Raw genomic sequence first — 20,069 nt, forward strand, 5'->3', positions numbered from 1 at the left:
TTTACAGCCAGTCCCGTGAGGCAGAAAACTAGCTCCTCCCTGCCAGTATTCTTCGGAGTCTCAGCTCTAAAGCTCCCACTTCTGATATTTCCCAATTCCTTGCTGTCTGCATTTCTCTCAAAGAATGTTGGAACGTCCCCCAACAAAACTGACATGATTTTTGTTATAGTTTAAAAGTAGATATTTTATAACGTTTGGAATTTAGGAGTGGGATTAGAGAAATTTTTCTATAGTGAAAATGACAGTAAGTAAACTGTGTTAGAAAAATGCTCCCCTAGAAAGATGAGAAGGAAATACCATAGAAGTTTCTTTATTTTTCCAAAGGTCTCTCTCTCTCTGCAAATGTACCATTGGTTCTTAGATCACAAACTTCACTCGTGGGTGAAGTCTGAGAGAACAGAATGATCTGAACTCTTCAGTAACTGTGTGCCTTGGGTCTGAGAGAGGAAGCTTTCCTCCCACCCTGCATGTTTAACAATTTCTAGCAATTAATAAAAGGAATGCCAGTAACAGCAACCTGTCACATGATGCTTGCTCTCTAACCCTGATCTAAATGCTTTCCCTACATCAATTCACATTCATACCCCATTGTTACTGGCCTAAAATTGACACACAGAGATGTTACAAGTGTGTCCAGTGGAGGAACTGAAATTTGTACCCAGGCAAGTGACAGAGACAGAAAGGAAGTGCTGCGAGCCGATCTGTGCGGGCAATCCCCTGTACTGCAACCCCCAGAATGTTTATTGCAGCCCAATTCATAATTGCCAAGACATGGAAACAGCCCAAGTGCCCATCGACCCATGAATGGACTAACAAATTGTGGTATGTGTACATCGTGGAATACTATGCAACCATAAAAAAGATAGAGACTTCACATCTTTTATGTTTACATGGATGGAGCTGGAATATATTCTTCTTAGTAAAGTATCTCAAGAATGGGAAAAAAACTATCCAATGTACTCAATACTACTATGAAATCAGTATATAACCACCTATATACTCATACGAATGGCAAAAACTATAGTGCAGAAAGTAGAAGGAAAGAGGAGAGAGAGGGGAGGGGAGAGGGTATTTGGGGGACCTCACCTAATTTGCTTGATGCAATGGTAACTATTAAGAAATGAAACTATTTCAAAACTATTAAGAAATGAGTATAATTGAGATGAATGTGTTAGTTCAATGTAAGCATTTCACATTGTATATCGAAGCACTACCCTGAACCCCATACATGCACGAAGTTATGATTTAATACAAAATAATTTTTAAAAAATTTATGCTTATTGTGTGGTAGAACGGAGTAAGCAATATCTAAGTTTGTTGGGTTAGTTCCATATAAGAATTTTTTATTCTGTGGTCAGTCCCCTTATTAATCATTGGATATGAATGAACATGAGAGATGATAAATAAACACTCTGGAAGTCTGATTTATCTTATGCTGCTTTTGTATTTTAAAGGCAGGCTGGATGTGGTGGTAACAAGCAGATAGATCTCCCACCGCCTTGGCCCGGCTAGTGCCTGACCCCCTCCCCATTTTCCCTCAGAGTCTGAATGTCATTTCAGTGAGTGCCACTGACTGTTTGGATTTGCTGAGGGCATCTCCAGTCTCCATGGCTAGAATTCCCCAGAAACACCTGTGCCTGAAGTCAGCCCAGTTAGGGTGGGTTGAGGGATGGGAGACAGAGATTTAATTTCAGTGATGCTGTGTCTTGTCTTTTAGATGAAAACCCCAGCTAATCTCTTCCACATCCCAGTGCAGTGATTTGGCTTTTCCTGTCTATTTTTTGTGATCTTTCACTTCGATGCTTAGTGCTTAGTTACTAATCTTTTCAAAATTTGGCTTCATTTCAGCTTCTCTAACAGCAGAGATTCACAGATAACACCGATCAACAAGGTAGGATGGCGCCTTCCTTTCCAACTTAAAAAAAAAAAAAAGTCAATGTTTTCATTTTTACTAATGAAAAACATAAAAGAAGTCAAATAATCCACAGCTCTATCACTTAGAATATTCTATGAACTTTTATTAATGAATAAGATACCATTTGCTTTTGGATCTAGAGGGAGAGCCATCTGGATTGACCTTGGGTGAGATAACTTCTCAAGGTCTTCCTGACCCTACTATGGGAGGAGGAGATACATCACGTATATTTTATTTTTTTTAAATACACATCACGTATATTTTAAACAGCTCTATAGAGATACATGATTCATGCATGTGCAATTCACACATTTAAAACAAATTGAATTACTGTTCGTATGTTTGCATTTTTGTGAAACTGTCACCACAATCAATCTTAAAACGATTTCATCACGTAAAAAAGAAATTCCATAACGCTACTTCTAAAAAAAAAAGGCCTGTGGCATCAGCTTGGAATCCACGCCCTGCGGGGCTGGTGTTGGCTTAGCTGGTCGCTAGTTCCCTCTGGTGGCGAATGGTCAGAACTACAAGCGGTGACTAAACCTTCCCGGTGAGACTGAGGTTTGCAGGGCCCGGGGTCAGAGCGCAAGGGGACACTAGCATACCATTTATACACGTACTAAGAACTGTAAATCGATACTGAAGATTATTCAATCAAAGACATTCTTACCTTCATAAGGGCTTGGAAGCTCATATGCAAATTGAAATTGTAAGACTTCTCAGAATTCTAAGTCAAACATGGGGACAGGAAGATGGTAGGTCTCATGTCCGCTTTGCTCTTCCCAGCCCTGCCCCACTGTGTACTTCCAGGGACCCGTGTGCTCCGTGCAGACAGCCCTGCCCCACTGTGTATTTCCAGGGACCCGTGTGCTCCGTGCAGACAGCCCTGCCCCACTGTGTACATCCAGGGACCCGTGTGCTGCGTGCAGACAGCCCTGCCCCACTGTGTACATCCAGGGAACCCGTGTGCTGCGTACAGACATCCCAGTCCATTTGGCTAAGATCCAGCTACCCATCTGCAGGGAGCCTACTCCTTCCTTCCCTCACACTCAGTGAACTGGATGTAATGACATGGTTGAGAGGATTGTGCAGGCTCAGACTCAGTCTTAGCACCATTTGTGTTGACGGTCCTGGGTTCCAGGTATGCTGAGCATTGCCCAGCAGGTGCTGGTGGTGGAGGCTTTGGGAAGGGAGGTTAGCCATTCTGCTTCTGTCTGCCCTGGTTTAGCACAGACAGTCCCCCATCCTGGGAAACACTTCTTCAAGATGCTAAAAGCTCTGCTTACTGGTCTTGCATAAAAAACTAAAGGAAAAAAGCAAAGTCTATATGGAAGCCCCCAAAATAGAGGCTAAGAGTAATGCTGTTTTTGCTGTCAAATGAATATGATATTTTAAAAAATGTATTAAAGGGCAGTGCCTGTGGCTCAAAGGAGTAGGGTGCCTGCCCCATATACCAGAGGTGGCGGGTTCAAACCCAGCCCCGGCAAAAAACTGCAAAAAATAAATAAATAAATAAAAATGTATTAAAAATATGTGTTCTGAAAAGATGGTATTCAGTCAATAGACTGCACTGAAGGATCCAGAAGGCCGCACCGTGGGCCTGAGGTTGCAGGTCCCCACCCCGGCCCCACAGGTGCTGCAACTGTGACCTGCAGTTCTCAGTAATGGCTCACTCATCACGCTTCACTCTGAGTGATCCAGCTAAAGTGTGCAGCGTGAGTGCTCTGTAATCACAAGCATTCACAGCCTGCCTGTGAATATGGATTAACTGTTCTGCTCTATCGAGATAGTATGAATTTAGTTTTTCATCCTCTGGATATTGTAATCGTGTTTTCTCAACTCTTTCTAAAAATTTAGATCATTAAAATGAGAACCATCCAGTGTTATCTGTTTAATAAGTCCTGCTGTTAATGACAAATAGTTGTCACTGTTAACGATCCGATTGTTACATTTATAAAACAGAAAAGAAAGTATTTCAGAACATAACCTATTCCACACAGATGTTTAGTTTTATATTTTGATGATCAAGGAATCATCAAAATATAAAATTTTTTTATGCTATGGCCGTGTCCCTGGTTGTTTTTCTCAAAGGTCAGTCAATCCTAAGGGTAAATCGCTGTGGCTCAGGAATCCTTGCCTTCTGAGGAGAGAAGGGCCAGAGTGGGGTCTCAGAACCTACTGCAAATGATTTCCAACACAGACTGCAGGTAATGGTACCTTGGGGGAGGAAGAAAGCTGTTTAGGGAAATTAAAGGCAAATGCATAATAGAATTTGGTTTGATAGTCGTATAGCTGCCACAGAAGCATGTGGTCCAATCGATTTGTGAGTTTACAAAGGAAATTACTTTGCAAAAAAATTCATTTATTTTTGATGATGCTTACACTCAAGAACTCAGTTTTTTAATGTTACTGGGTAGCAGATGCTAAACTGCAAAAATTGACGAGAGAAGGCATTTCAGAAAGCAGTAATATCTGACTCCGTTATTAAGTTTACTGTTAAGCGAACAGAGGGAAAGAAGTGTACTTCTTCCATTAGCAAAGCAAACAGGACATCTGTGCACAAGAGAACGCAAGGCAAAATGTGGTGGGTGAAATCCATTGCGGTGGGAGGAATAATTGCAGGTACAGGAAGTTTTGTATTCCAGACCTTGAGTGGAACAGGATGTCATCGTTTTTAAGAATTGCTTTTCTTTTCTATCTCCTTTCCCCCTTTCTCTCTCGTTAGTCTTTCTCTTTCTATCTCCCCTTACCTCCCTCCCTCTGTCCTCTTTTCCTTTCTTTGTCTTTTTTCTCTTTCTTTCTCTCTTCCTTCTTTTTTATTCTTTGATTAGTTTCATTTTGATTTTAATCCTGATTAAGAAACAACTAACATGAATTTCAAATGGTGAAGAGAGAGGAACCCAGTCGGCGAGCCTCGCTGTCATGGCTGAGAGGTGCTTGTGGACCATTTTGAGGGGTCTCGTCCACCCAAATCTACCCCCAGGAATCAGGAGAGCATCAGGTCCGTGGGCACCAGGCAGTAAACATCACCTGGTAGCCACGTTAGCTAGCTGTTATTTCTTTAATGTTTTTTGTTTGCTTGCCTTTAATATCATCCCGAGTTTTTACTGACGTCTCCTTAACTAGTCAGCAAACTAATCTTGGGTGCTCTTGGGCACGGTGTTGAGAGGAGCAGTGTTCCACGTGCCTACAGTGGTTTAGCAGAGGGGACCTTTAGAAAGAGAAGGTGAACGTAGCTTGGAGAGGTCAGGGCTCAAAGGCTTGTCACTCTTCCCAGGGAAGAGTCACCCCATGTTCCCAACCTCAGAGCACCGAGTCTTTGTCTTATGAAGGGAGACAATGTCTTTGTTCCAAGTGGACCTCGAGGCATAGTCTTTAGTTGCAAAATACATCAGGCCAGTGTCCCCCACTCCTCTCAGAATCTCTCACCCAACCTACTGCTGGGTCCCCTCCTCACATCTCTCAGGGACAGCTACTGTGTTTAGCATTTTTGATCTCTTCTCCATCAGCATAAAAGGAAGACTCTTCTCCTATAATAGAGAGTGTCTGGATAGTATGTGAAAGATTCTGTAACTTACCTTAATTCTGGCTCTTCTGAAGGAGGCCAGTCATGGCCAATTTTATGTCATCTTGGCCGGGTCACAGCATATGGATATGTGGTCAAATGTCGTTCAGAATATTTATGTAGGGGGTTTTATTGAATGAGATTAACATTTAAACGGACGGACTCTGAGTAAAGCAGATTGCCCCGTAATGTAGGCGGGCCTCTTCTGATCAGTTGAACACCTGAACACAGCACAGACTGACCTCCCCTGACCAGGAAGGAGAAAGGACGTCCACAGCAGGTGTGTGGACTTCAGATTGGAGCTGCAGCAGCGGCTGTCTGGTCCCCCAGCTCTCCAGTTTGCCAGCTCTCCCTGCAGATTTTGGAACTGTCAGCCTCCATTATCTGTCTGTCTCTGTGTGTATAAATATATATATTACAAATACACACACATGCACAGAGTCCTCCATAGCTACAGTTCCACATCTGCAGATTCAATCAACCATGGATTGCAACTGTTTAGGGACAAAACACAATAAAAAAAAAAAAAAAAATACCAGGGCGGCGCCTGTGGCTCAAGGAGTAGGGCGCTGGTCCCATATGCAGGAGGTGGCGGGTTCAAACCTAGCCCTGGCCAAAAACCAAAAAAAAAAAAAAAAAAATACCAAAATAAAAAATAAATTTAGCAATACAGTACAACAACTATTTACATAGCATATACATTGTATTAGATGTTTTTTTTTGTTTGTTTGTTTGTTTGTTTTTGCAGTTTTTGGCCAGGGCTGGGCTTGAACCCACCACCTCCGGCATATGGGGCCGGCACCCTACTTCTTTGAGCCACAGGTACTGCCCCTGTATTAGGTATTATAAGTAATTGAGAGATGATTTAAAGTTTACAGGAGGATGTAAGCAGGTGGTTATAGGTAAACACTATGTTTTTTTTTTTTCTGAAGTATGTACCCTTTGAACCCAGAAATTTTGAGAAAACTGTATTTGTTCTCATCTGTACTAGAAGCTTTCCTTCCACCATCGTACCATAAAGCTGAGGATAGACGCCCCTCGTCCAAGAAATCACACCTAACACATGAACTGGGTTCATTTCTTCATTGTCATTCAGTAGGAAGAGCATAAGGGCCTGTGTTTCTTTTATTCCCTGCTGTGTGAGATGTGATGACAGCAAATAAAACATACTCCGAAGCCTTTGAAAGATGAAACTTCATGTACTTCTCCTCCTAACCCATTTAATATGTCCAGTTTTCCATTTTGTTCAATATTTATTGGAAATTCCACATCAAGCTCTGTGGTCTGAGTGACTTAGATCTGTTGAAAGTCAACCAATGACGATTCTGTGGGACACCTGTTACCGTGAGAGACAAAGGGGCCTCCATCTAGTGCAGGTCAAGATTTAAAACCTGAAACGACCCTGGCAGCCTTTCACACGTTCTCAAAGGCCCTTGTCATTACCGCACATGCCTATGTGATTTCAAGAAAAACCCAGATTCTTGGGGTCATTTTGTCCCATATTCTTATCGAGTGTGGGGAGGTAGAGAGCCAGATCCAACTTCCACATTGGTTCCTAGGAGTCCACATATGATTCCTTTCCATTCAGGGACACGGACAGAGGAACGAAAGCCACCACTAAGCCCCACATGGTAATTATGCGATTCCTACGTTTACAATTAAGTAAATTGTGGCTCTGAAAGATTAAATAACATGTCTGTGAGTATAAAATGGGACAAAGCTGGAGGACAAGCCCAGGTTTCCTGGCTCTGTAAGCCCACACCTCCATCTGTGTCCCCTTCTCAGCATTCTCACGTGACAAATGTTTATTGTGTTTCTGTGCAGACTTGGTGACTGCAAAAAGTTTGAAGGACACAGTTTCCCTCTTGAACTGATATCTGTACTCCGACCCTCATCTCACAACCAAACATGATTTTGTGATTTTTTTTACCCTCTGTTGCAGGCACAATCCTGTCTGTTATCCATATGCACCCCCAGAACCTTCAGATCATCTAGATTTTTATAAGAGATGGGAAGCTGGGGATTAATGACTTTCCAAAATTTGTCAAAAGCCACATTGTTAAAAAAAGGGAGAGTGAGAATTCAAATGCAGGTCTCACTGTAAAGGCCACGCCCTTTCACCTGCAAATGGCAGAGAAGGATGATGTGGCTTCTTTCCCGTCTGAGCCAGCATCCTTGGGCCACAGCCCACATGCAGTCCAGGCAGAGATCGTCCGGGCAGAGCAAATTAAAAGCAAAAAATATGTATGTTTGCTCACTTTTATGGATTCAAAATAAACTTTTTAAGAAACAGCACAAGGACAGCAAGTGCTTCGTGGAGCCTAAGCCTTTGAGCAGAGGCTCTGACCTCAGCTGTGGGCAGAGAAGACGCCGTCGAGCCCAGTGGTCTCCCTTGGCCACTCAGACAGGAAAAGATTCGCTGTCTGTGAGTCAGAGAAGACACAGAGACAGAGCCTGGGGGAGTGTCTCTAAGAAGAAGTTTTGGTCCTGTCCTGCCCACCTCTGTCTTCACCAGGCCAAGCCCTGGGGAATAGATGATGGGAGGATCTCTCCCTGTGGAAGATTCCGGGTCCTGTCTTCTCATCAAGGGCCTCGGAGAGTTGACAGGGTCTGGAACTCTCTTTTCCCCGTGGCACTGGAGAGTGAAGATGGTTGCTGTGGCTTCTAGCCAGGTGCTCTCTTATCGTGTCCAAATACTCCCAGAGGATGTAGGACCCAGTCAAATGTTTTTCCAAGTGGCATGATGGGAACTTGAGGGCTGAAAGGTACGAAAGGCCTTTAGACGGGATGACTCATGTGTCCTCCACTTGACCAGCACCTGTGGGGAGGACGGCTTCTTAGCAGATGTCAGGGTGGCCAGAGGCTGCCCACAACCAGGTGCTCCCCCGGAAGCCATGACACCATATGAGCGTTGCTGGGGATTTAGAAACAATTCCGGGTACAGGTGTGTGTGCATGGGGAGGAGGGGAGGACCTCAAGTCAACAGAATTTATTCTAACTTGGTCTGATTAAAGCTTTCTGACATTCTACTGTCAGATTGATTGAGCCTTTGAGATAAAAATTAAGTAAAGGTAGTTACATTCACTTACACACTAAAAGCATAGGGATTTACCGTTATTTCCATGTTGCTTATTTACTTACAAAGAGGCAGTTCATTCGTTTTACAAATGCAGACTTTTAGAGTAAGTATAATTATTCTTCTAAAAATAGAGGAATTACAATAGACTTTGAGAATCTGTGTGCCGTGTGGAATAGTCCCATCCATTCCCACATCATCAGATATTTGTTTACACACTGGCGACTTCCAGGACTTAATCGTCAGCATCTTCTTCCTTCCACCGGAGCATCCCCAGCTCCTACAGCAAACCCAACAGCTTCAGGAAGAAGAGGGCTGGTCTGGGGCCAAAGGAACCCAGATTCTGATCTCAGAGGCAGTGCTCAGTAAGAACTTAATAAAGTGAATTTGTTTGCTAAAGAAATCAGCAAGGTTATCTGTCCCCAGGCGATTTTATTTTATTTTTTAAATTCTGAATGGTTTTCTATTACTTGCCAGAAAGAATGGGGAACACTCACTTCTTTGTGGGATCCTGAATAAGGAGGTATCCAAACTGTCTGCTGTTCTGCGGGGATCAGCTAGGAAACAGGAGTGTCTGGCCGTGTCAGCTCTCCTTTGTGAACCCGACAGCTCACAACCAGGAGAACGTGACATTCTATACAGGAGAAGCATAGAGCAGGGCTGAGTCCTCCTTGGAGGATTCCAGGAGGGAACCTAATGGCAGCGTCCACCCGCCGCCCTCCCATGGCTGCTCCGCCTTGCTGGGGAGAGGCAGCCTCTTACCCACTTGGCTGAAGGATGGCCTCTAAGGTTGTATCCCTGACGCTCTTTAGGAACCTCAGAACTGCAGTTCCACCCGTCCCCCTTTCTTCTAAAGCCTGAGGTAGCCCTGGGAGAGGGCTCAGCTTCCGGCTCCTCACTTTGGCTGCAGCCGTGATGAGGTATCTGGTCACCATGGTGATGTGATAGCTCCGCAGACCTCCCAGGGCCTCCACACACTGGTTGTAGGCTGCCAGGAGGTGTCGGCCTCCCGAGGACAAGACGAACTCCCTCAGGGCTGGAGCCCTACGGATTTCTTCTATGAAGGCCTTATGGGAAGGAGGCATGTAGTCCCTCATCCCGCACAGAAAGTTAGCTGGAAGGAACAACCCAAAGGGACGTCAGGTGCCGGGGAAAGCCTGGGAGAGCCCGCCGCTGCTCCAGACACCCTGCAAACCGTGCCAGTGTCTTGTCTGTTGTTCTGGCTCCTCTGCGTGCAAATTTCAAAAACTCAAATGCGTATTTCTGACTGTCCCTGGGAGATGGCGAAGAGCAAATGAAGCACGTTCATCTCAGCCAACTCAGCTGGAACTACAAGTATTTATTATTGGCCAGACGTAAACAAAGCACCTTGCAGCCAGCTACACACCAGGACACAATTCTTTTTTTTTTTTTTCTTTTTTTTTTATTAAACCATAGCTGTGTACATTAGTATGATCGTGGGGCACCATACACTTGGTTCATAGATTGTTTGACACATTTTCATCACATTAGTTAACATAGCTTTTGTAGCATTTTCTTAGTTATTTCTTAAGCTGATCAGCTAATGACTCCCGGGAATTTTGTTGCCTAAGTGTTTTGGCCTGGGGGGACTGTTGGGGAAGGTGAAAGTTATATGGTGTCTAAGGCCAAACAAATAAGGAACAGCCAGCTGTTTGGGGAGGAACCTCTTGAAGCCTAATTGTTTAGAAGTCAAATCAATTGGTATTTATAGGAAAATCATTGTGTTTAACATGATACATGGTAAATCAGGCATTCACCTCACTAAATGTAAAAATCCATGAAAAATTATCATAGTTCTACAGAACTGGCTTTTGTGGAAGAGGCTGGACTCTATGACACTATATTTTACTCACTTTTTTTTTTTTAATCTAATCCAACTTGAAAGCTCTAAAGTGTGAAGTGCCTATTTTTGCAGCTGTTAAGCCCACAGCTTTGATGCTGGCAGGTAAGGAAATGGGCGATTTCAAGCTTCAGAAACAGTACACCCCTCTTCTGGTCTGGAGCGCAACCCTTCCCTGCTGGCTCCAGGCTTATCACCATAATGTCACGGCCTTCAAACTCCAGCTCTCTCCCCCATGTTCTTTTTTTCTCTCTCCCATTTTGTAATTTTGTCTAAATTACAAAATGACAGCAAACAGTTGGAAATACAGCCATGCTTTAAGATTGGGAAATGAAACCCCAGACCCTGCCGAGATCTGATATTTTGATATCAACTGACTTGGAGCAATAACATTTGGCAGGCACAGACTTTCCAGACTGATTTAGATGAGTGTGGACTTCATGACATTTTAATTTATACTTGGTTTTATCAGTTGCTAGAAAAACAAAAAATTCAGCTCTGCCTCCCTCTCCTCTTGGAGGAAAAAAAAGAAAAAGGAAAAAAAAAAAAAAGTCGGACTTACCACTTTCCTTGCTGTGACGAACGCCCAGGAACTCGTCAAAGGCGTGAAGCACTGTGCTCTGAGCCGCACTCCCTCCAGAGTATTGCAGAGGCTCCTTGGAGACACCTTCATACATCAGCCCTGCAGGCACTGCTGGGTTATCTTTCCATCTATGCAAGAGTAAAGTCAGAGAAAATAAAGGGGTAGTAGGGGTTCAGAGTATATTTTCTCATATACAAGCCAAGAGTGAGCACCAAAGGGAATATGATTTCAGTGGTAATTTTAGGGCAAGGGATTGGGTGTCTCCATAGAATAAACATGGAAGCATCATCCTAACCCCAGCTTCAGAACATGCCAGAAATTTACAACCCTTCTCTCCCTCATTTACACGATTCTTCTTGCAGTGGCTCACACCTGTAATCTTAGCACTTTGGGAGGCCAAGGCAGGAGGATCTCTTGAGGCCAGAAGTTCAAGACCAGCCTGGGCAGCATAGTGAGACCCTCCATCTCTACAAAACATTTAAAATTAGCCTGGTGTGGTGGTGGGTGTCTGTAGTAGTAGCTACTCAGGATGCTGAGGCAGGAAGATTGCTGGAGCCCAGCTCAGAGTTGCAGTGAGCTTTGATGACACCACTGCACTCTACCCAGGCCTACAGGGTGAGACTCTGTCTCAAAAAAAAAAAAAAAAAGAACAAATACAGAGACACACACACCCCTGTGCCCTTCCCTGAAACGATGACAGTTGTAATAGCTGTCACACTGAACTATCAGTTCTAGATATTACCTGCGTTTGTGAGCCTCGCCTTTACCTAACACCCTCTCGGCAGCAGGTACTCATAAGGGCGGATAACAAGGGTGGTGACCGAGAGTGCAGCTTGCCAGGCTGACGTCAGGGGCCGCAGAGGCCTGGAACTGGGGCTCTGTGAGGTCCTTTCCTCCCTGCCCTGGCCTTCCTTGGCCTCCTCCCCACTCCCTTCTTTCCTCTCCTCTGTCTCTCTGATGCCCTTTCTTCCTTCTCTTCTCTGGATCTCCCCCATCTGTCCTGCTCATTTCTCTGTGTCTGACGTTTCACAGCATCCTGAAGACTCTCGGGGGACCTGGATAGCTCCGTGATGAGATCAGCGGCACCTTTGCACCGACAGCACTTTCCGCTTTGTCAAGCCCCTTCACATTCATCTGCCCTCCCGTAACCAAGTCCCTTAACCAATGAGGTAAAGCAGGAATTCTTTACCTCATTTCATAGATAAAGAAGCAAAGACTCAAAGAAATTAAGTTTCCAGGATCACATTGTCCAAGAATGATGGAACCAGAACTTGAACCCCAAACCCGTAATTTTCTATTTTCATTTTCTCAAAACTCCTTGGATGGACTTCTGTTTTCACTAAGGAAAAGAATCTTTTCCTCTTATGATGGGGAACAAGCTACCTTCTCTGTTTTGAGTTTGCCTAACAGATCTGCACGGAAGTTTCACTTTCTTCTGGTAATTTGAAAAGTCATCTTGCTCAAGAGCAGGACACCCCCGTCGTGCCCTTGCAGAGGACACAGGCAGACTGTCCTGTGTGCAAACTCCGACCTTGTACCAATATTGGCCTGAGGCTGGGGATGCCGCAGGGAGCGGGCTTGGTTTCTTTGGGGCTATTTCAGGTTGGCTGCTCTGTGGCTTCCTCCGGCTGAACAGCAGAGTGGATTCCGAAGTTGGGGTAGCATCACTCTGACAGAGATGAGGTTCCAAGGACAGATTTCTGCTGTGAGGTCCCCACAGGCCACCACCTTGCTGTGCATCATCTATGAGTCTTGGCTTCATTCACCAACCTCTCTGCACCTCCTGTCCCTCATCCGAGCAACCCTAGTACGCTGCATAAACTAACACGCCACCAGCCTGGGGCCAGGCACTTATTAAGCGTTCAATACAGGTTAGCCATTTTATTTAGAGTGAACTGAAATCCTCGTGCCCTCCTTTCATTATCTTGAACTTTATAAAGATTTTCCTGGGTCTCAGTTTCCCCGATTTGTATCGGCTTCCTACAGCTGTACTTGAGTGACGTGAGCTCCAGAGAGGTTTTGCGAGTTGTTCAATTGTTAGTTTTTGTATGTTCGGTTGTGTCATATAAACAAATATGCAAAAGAATAGGTGGGGTCAGGTGACTGTCACCTTTTGGAGGTGACTGTCAATTGGGGCTCTGACAACATTCATGGGGAAGAAACGTTACAGATGTAACTTCTCTGGGGTGAGGGGTGGCCCAGCCTGAGCACACTCGCCCAGGGCTCTCTCTGCACCTCTCTCGTGGCTTCTGCTGTCATCTTGGACCTCTTCACCCGCTCCTTTCTGTCCTAACCACTCCGACCCGCTGGGTTCTGAGTAGGGTCAGTCTTTGTTTTTTTGTTTTTTTTTCTTTTGAGACAGAGCCTCAAGCTGTCGCCCTGGGTAGAGTGCTGTGGCATCACAGCTCACAGCAACCTCCAACCCCTGGGCTCAAGTGATTCTCTTGCCTCTGCCTCCCAAGTAGCTAGGACTACAGGCGCTTGCCACAACGCCCGGCTATTTTTTGGTTGCAGCCGTCATTGTTGTTTGGCGGCCTGGGCTGGATTCGAACCTGCCAGCTATGTGGCTGGCGCCTTAGCCGCTTGAGTCACAGGCACGGAGCCTAGGGTCAGTCTTTGGACTCCTAACAACTCTTGCTTCCCCTAGCTAGCCGAGTGCGTTTAAAAATCAACGATATTCTGGCTATTCACAAATCTTCACCTACAGCTGGTAGGTGTCCCCTATATTCCAGAGGATATGTTGAAGCCACACTGGAGGGGACAGAATGCACACCAGCGTAACAGTCCAGAAAGATAAAAGAAATATGTCTCCTTTCAAAGCCCGTGTTTGCCAGCTCAATAATTCTGATCTGAGGAGGGAAATTGTGTTTCTCTGAGCAGCCCAGTGACTACTCTGGTGTATTCTTAGGTCCAGGCCTCCATGGAAAAAAAGGAATTGTTTTCCTTTCAAATCTCTGTAGGCAAGATTATTTTTAGGCTTGTCTTGTAGCATATTTCTAGCAACCCCAAGAAAAGGGGAAGTTTAAACAGAATAAACAAACAAAAAAGGATGACATTTTCCCCCCCTCAGGGGCTAACATCGCTGAGAAATTTAATGAAGTGGGAGCTAAAGGGAATGTATTTCATCTACACATGAAATCTCCACTCTCCAAAATAAGAATGATTTTTAAAAAGGAAGCAAAATATAATAAAGCAAACATAGGACAGAGGAGCCAATTTCACATTTCTCAAGACAATGGAAATCCTCAATAATCCAGATGTTTTTTGGCCATCTATATTCATGAAAGCATTTAGGATTTAGTACTGGCTACTCAGCAACATGCAAAACATTTTGACCATCAGAAAGAGCAGGGAGGTATTTACATATATCACAGATAAAATTCACTGACCCAGAATTTATATTTTAATAAAAACAAAGTCACCCTCAGGGGCCCATCTCAACATGAGCACTGCAGAATAGAGTCCATCCTTGTCAGATACTCTGACATAAGGAAGAAGGACAATTCATTTATTCCCTTAAAAGATACAGTGGCTAAGTGGAATTCTAAAAATGATTCCCCCAAGATTCCCATCTAATCTCCAAGGCTGCTAATATTAGGAGACATCACACCAGTCCATAGGATATATTACATGGTGCAAGGAACTTTGCAGATGTAATTACGGTTACTAATCAGTTGGCCTTAACATTAATATAAAGTTTCTTGCTGGATTACGTAGGTAAGCTGAATCTGATCACACAGAACCTGTAAAAGCAGAGGGTTTTCCAAAAAAAAAAAGCAGAGGGTTTTCTCTGGCTGGTGGCAGAAAGAGAGGTTGGAGGGATCCCAAGTACTGGACGGATGGGAAGGAGCACGGCTGGGATGGAGGAGCTGCATGATGAGGAATAAGGGCATCTCTGGGTGCTGAGAGCAGCGGCTGTGTGACAGCCAGCAAGGGAAGGGAGCTCGGGGCCAGGACTATGAAAACCTGGATTCTGGCAACACCCTACTGAGTTTTGAAGCAGATTCTTTCTTTCCCACATCTTCAGTGAAGAGCCCAGACAAAAGAACTGGGGCCTTCTGAGACCCAAAAGACAGAACCCCACTGAGCCTGCCGAGCTTCCATCCTACAAGACTGTGACATTTAAAAAGTGCCTTGTTTTAAGGTGCTGAACTTGTGCTTCATAACTTTGTTATGAAACAATGAAAAACTAATACAGATTTAGAGAGTAGAGTGAAGCAGAAGGAGATTTTCCAGGGCTGGGTGTCTTCTCCTTCCCAATCTATGTCTAGACTAGCTTGCTATATGGTACCATGGGATTTTTTAAAAATGGCCTTTTTAGGGCGGCGCCTGTGGCTCAGTCGGTAAGGCTCCGGCCCCATATACCGAGGGTGGCGGGTTCAAACCCGGCCCCGGCCAAATTGCAACCAAAAAATAGCTGGGCGTTGTGGCGGGCGCCTGTAGTCCCAGCTACTTGGGAGGCTGAGGCAAGAGAATCACTTAAGCCCAGGAATTGGAGGTTGCTGTGAGCTGTGTGAGGCCACGGCACTCTACCAAGGGCCATAAAGTGAGACTCTGTCTCTACAAAAAAAAAAAAAAAAAAAAAAAAAAAAAACATGGCCTTTTTATCTCTAGTCAAATCCTACCAAAGGTATACATAGAAAGCCCAAATTCTGAGACTCACTTTCAACTCTGCCTTCCAGCCCTTGCCCCCCTCTGTTTAGTTCCTTCCCCCATAAACCCCGTACCTATTACTCTGGAGTAACTGTTTGGAAACGTTCTGGCTTCCTCTCTCTACCCTTACCACAGAGATTCCCCACTCAGGCTGGGCTCCCCCGAAGCATCTCACACTTCAGAACTACCCGAGCTGAAGGGAATATTATACTCAGCCTGTGTTGCCACACTGTTCTTCCCATGGAATGGATCCACGGTAGACATCATCATCTGGTGGGTCTCTCTCTACCTCCAGACCCAGCCTCAGGTCTTTCTGCTGCTACACATCAGCCTTCCCCTGGTGAATAGGAGACCTCACTAGAGGGTGCCTATTTCACATTTTCACCTCATCCATCTACTGACTCCACCTTTTCATCCTTTAAAAAAAAATTTTAAAAGCAAAGACAAAAAAACAACAACAACAACAAAAAAAAAAAAAAAAAAAAACAGGAGATCAGGAAGAAGAGAAAGGACCAGAGGTCACATGTGATGGTGAAGAAGGGAAATTGGTGTCATGGAGACATTATCTAGGCCTCATATTGAAGATGTTTTGGGGTTTTTTTCCCCTCTTTCTAAGAAACAAAGAGCCATAGACAGAAATCTAGATATAATAAATATACCCCAGATCACAAAACTCACAGAGACCCCCATTATATGAAGAAAAAAGAGCAATCCGCAATAGCTGGTGTGAGGAAATCCCCTCCCGGAGGGCCCACTGTCTAATGCCATCAACTTGACCCTTACGCTTCAACACCTGAATTTAGGAGGGACACAGACATTCAAGCTGTGGCAGGTAGCTCTTCCAGGAAATCTAAAGGAAGGTTTTATGCTACTGCCCAGCCCTCCACCTGCCTTGATAACAAAGGAACAGTAAAGGTAAACAATAGAACTCTGCGGGTGACATGCTGCAGGTTTTAAATGTCAACAAGATAGAATTCTAAGAAAAGTGAGCACAGATGGCTCTCAATGGCCTCAGGACAGTCTTGAATATTCACCATCCATGTTGTTGGTCATGCCCATTACATACCACTTCTTTCAGCACAGAGTGGGTCCACGTGATCCCTTGGCTAGCACTGCTCGCTGGGTATGCTTCTTACTCTAGAAAGCATCCGTCTGTTTCTCCCCTGATAAATTTGGACAATGCCATAGAGACCTCATGCACAAAAGTAGTTGCACTGGACTTACCCAGAGAGGAATATCCGGATGACTGCATAAAATACGTCTGGATCTACATAATCTGGAGAAGCAATCAAAATGTGAGCTTTACTACATGCAAAAACAAACAAACAGAAAAAGCAATTCGTTACATGTGCACAGGCCCCGCGGCTCTCCTGGGGCTGCCTCCTCTATCTGATCTGCACGGAGCCCCGGAATGAGGGGAGCAGAGAGAGGGAGCTGGAATGTCCTCTCCCGCAGTCCCCTCAAGGGCCCTCACAGGACCTTTAAACTGTCCCATATGCTGCCCTTTTCTATTTGCAGCACTCCCCACCCCCACCCCCCGTGCTTAACAACAACAACAAAGAGATCTAGGCCATCTTTAAAAATGTAATATTTTAAACAGATGATATTTGAGGGAATGTGGGAAGTGGAGAGCAAAAAACCAGAGAGAATTGCCTCCCTGAAAGCTTTCATAAGAAGGGAAAATTAAACCCATCAATACCCAAGTGAAGGTCTGTGCAGTCAACCAGGGCGCAGGAGTGGACCGTCCCTTGCCCAAGCACTGCCACACCAGATCAAAGACAGACTCATTGAGCTCCACGTTTACCTCTGTTCATTAATATGTGCAGCCAGTTCTGAAGTTGTGCCAGTGCTGGGAGATAACTGATTCTGAGAGCTTTATTAGCTGGTGTATAAGGAAGCACGTCTCACTATTCATCGTGTATGTCCATCTTTGCAATAAACCACAAAACTTAGAAAATGTAACTTTGCATAATTTAGTGGTATGTACTGGGTTGTTTGTTTATTAAAGTGAGGACCTGTATTTTCTCATCTCTTAGCCCAGGCAACATGTGAGACCCCATCTCCACAAAAAAATTAAAAAGAACTAGGCCAGGGGTAATGGTTCAAGTCTGTGATCCCAGCACTCTGGGAGACCAGTGGGAGGATCTCTTGAGCTCACGAGTTCCAGACCAGCCTGAACAAGAATGAGACCCCATCTCTACTGAAAACAGAAAAAAATTAACTGGGCCAGTGTCATGGCGAGCGCCTGTAGTCCCAGCTACTCTGAAGGCTGAGGGAGGAGAATCACCTGAGCCTGGGACTTTGAGGTTGCTGTGAGCTATTGACCCAATGGCACTCTGCCTAGGGTGACAGAGTGAGACTGTGTCTAAAAAAACCAGCTGAGCGTGGTGACACCACCTATAGTCCCAGCTGCTCAACACACTTAGGTGGAAGGATTGCTGGAGGCTGGCCTGGGCAGCAGAAAAAGACTATCTCTAAAACTAAGTAATTAAGTAAAATAAATGAATAAATAAACGAGGATTTGTATTTTCTCTTTTTTGTGTTAATTAACTTGAGTTTGTTTGTTTGCTTGTTTTAAGCTTTAATATCAAAAATTGCTATTGTTTGGTTTACCTAAACGGAAGTCTGAGTGATTGCCATCTTTGAAGGATTCTCTAATTAATAAGGTGGAAGCCGTGCATTTCCCAGGTACAGGCTGAGCAGAAACATTTTCTTTTACCAGAAGGAGCCTTTTGGGGGCATATTTGAGCTAATCACTGACTACCCACCCCCGTGCAAAAATAATATTATAGGAAGTTCAAATTGGAAAAAAAGAGTGGACAGTTAAGCAAAATGTGTGTATTTTTATGAAAGTGAGTGCATGATATGCATACTACTCTGTCACCTATTTTTTTCACTTAGCAATATATCATGAGCATCTTTTCCAGCTCAAAAACGTTAACATAATTTCATTATCATGCGAAATTAGACAAGAATGCAGTGTTAATTACTTTCTAATTGAGTTTAGGCAGAATTAAGTGAACTGATCAAAAGTTCACAGTACAGTTTAGCTCCAATTTACTCATAAGAAATCTAAACTCGTGCACCCAGTTTGACTCTTCACTGCCATTAAGAAAATTCTTACACCTGTCAATGGGTCAAGCAGAAGCTACAAATCCTGTTGATCCAGAAGGAAATAAAGGCAAACACTTCAGGGGTTTTCAGAGAGAAAAATATCCTTCCGCTTTCTGAGGAGAAAACTAATTCTTAGGGAACAGGTGCTAGCCATAAACCGGCCACCAAGTGTGTCTGCCCCTGGTCCTCACTCTGGAGCATCTGAGAATCTGTTGGCCTTCCCACAGATCACAGAGCTTGGACCTAGTTGAGCTCGTAAACTGGCAGTTCAGAAGGAAGTTAGCCGCAGCTCCTGTAGACACGCGGTGGAAAGGCCAACGGCAGCTAAGAAGGCATTTCCTGCTGAGCCCCGCACGCGTGCAAAGAAAATGGAGGCAAAGGGAAGAGGGGTCCAGCCAAGCTCCATTTATCCCACAGAAGAAAACTAAGGACCATACACCAGAGACAGTCACTGGAGAATGCGTGTGATTCCTTGCAGTTTCTAGTATCTGCCATTGTTTTTATAACTTCATTTTTGTTTTTATCGCTGCACAGAAACTACTTGAAACTTAATGGCATAAAGCCACCGTGACATCCTGCTGGTCAGAACCTGGGCAGGACACAGGGAGAATTCTTTGTCTCTACGTTACAGTATCTGGGCCCTCAGTTGGAAGACTTGAAGATGGACGGCAACTGAGGACAGGGCCTAGAGTCCTCTGCTGATGAGCTAACTTGTCAGGCGGCATCCACACATGGGGCGTCTCAGCACGCCCTGCCTTTCTTAGGCACAGAATGCGGGCAGGTGAACTTTTTACAGTATCCAAGGTAGAAGTCACATCACCTTTTCTGGCCTTGCCCCAGAAGTCACCTGCTACCTTCTGCTTCATTCTGTGGGCTACAAGCACTGCGCAGATGTGAGCTGGACCTAAAGGGCTGTCCACACCATGCCCTGGAAGAGCATGCAGCATGGTGCAGGGGTGGGCGCTGTTGTAGCCATTTTTGGAAAATTTATTCTGATACAGTCATCTCTTTTGCCCCTGACTAGTAGGGAAACATTTAAAACAAATTACTGTAGAACCTCCCTAGCTGACCACCTCCTTCAGTTGACCTCATCTTCATAGACTGATGGGCACCACATACACGTGTCTGTACGGTTGGCCTAAGTCCTTATGTCAACCACCTCCACGTGTTGACCAGTTTTTACACTCCCTTGAGTGGTCGACCCACAGAGGTTCTACTGTATGTTTGTGTGGGGAAATTTGTCTCTGGGGGAAACAAGGAGGTGGCCCCGGGACCTCCCCAGAGCCTCAGCTATCATGCAGA

At 44.7% G+C, this 20,069-nt stretch overlaps 1 protein-coding gene across 8 annotated transcripts in view; it reads right to left on the reverse strand.

Moving 5' to 3' along the window:
* Positions 1-5,721: 5,721 nt before the first annotated feature.
* Positions 5,722-20,069, reverse strand: part of IDO2 (indoleamine 2,3-dioxygenase 2) — a 53,843-nt gene continuing 39,495 nt past the window's right edge. For 4 of the 8 annotated variants that reach the window (XM_053578648.1, XM_053578645.1, XM_053578646.1 and 1 more), the window contains 5 exons: positions 16,878-16,929; positions 10,980-11,128; positions 9,319-9,670; positions 9,054-9,190; positions 6,493-8,238 (listed from right to left, as the gene is read on the reverse strand). In XM_053578648.1, coding sequence (XP_053434623.1) covers positions 7,949-8,238; positions 9,054-9,190; positions 9,319-9,670; positions 10,980-11,128; positions 16,878-16,929 — 980 coding nt within the window. In that variant the 3' untranslated portion in view covers positions 6,493-7,948. Of the gene's footprint in view, positions 5,875-6,492; positions 9,671-10,979; positions 11,129-16,877; positions 16,930-20,069 lie in introns of those variants that run through there. The other 4 variants (XM_053578651.1, XM_053578650.1, XM_053578649.1 and 1 more) reach the window with 4 other exon arrangements.

The sequence above is a fragment of the Nycticebus coucang genome, chromosome 24 (genome assembly GCF_027406575.1).
Source record: "Nycticebus coucang isolate mNycCou1 chromosome 24, mNycCou1.pri, whole genome shotgun sequence".
Taxonomy (NCBI): Eukaryota; Metazoa; Chordata; class Mammalia; order Primates; family Lorisidae; genus Nycticebus; species Nycticebus coucang.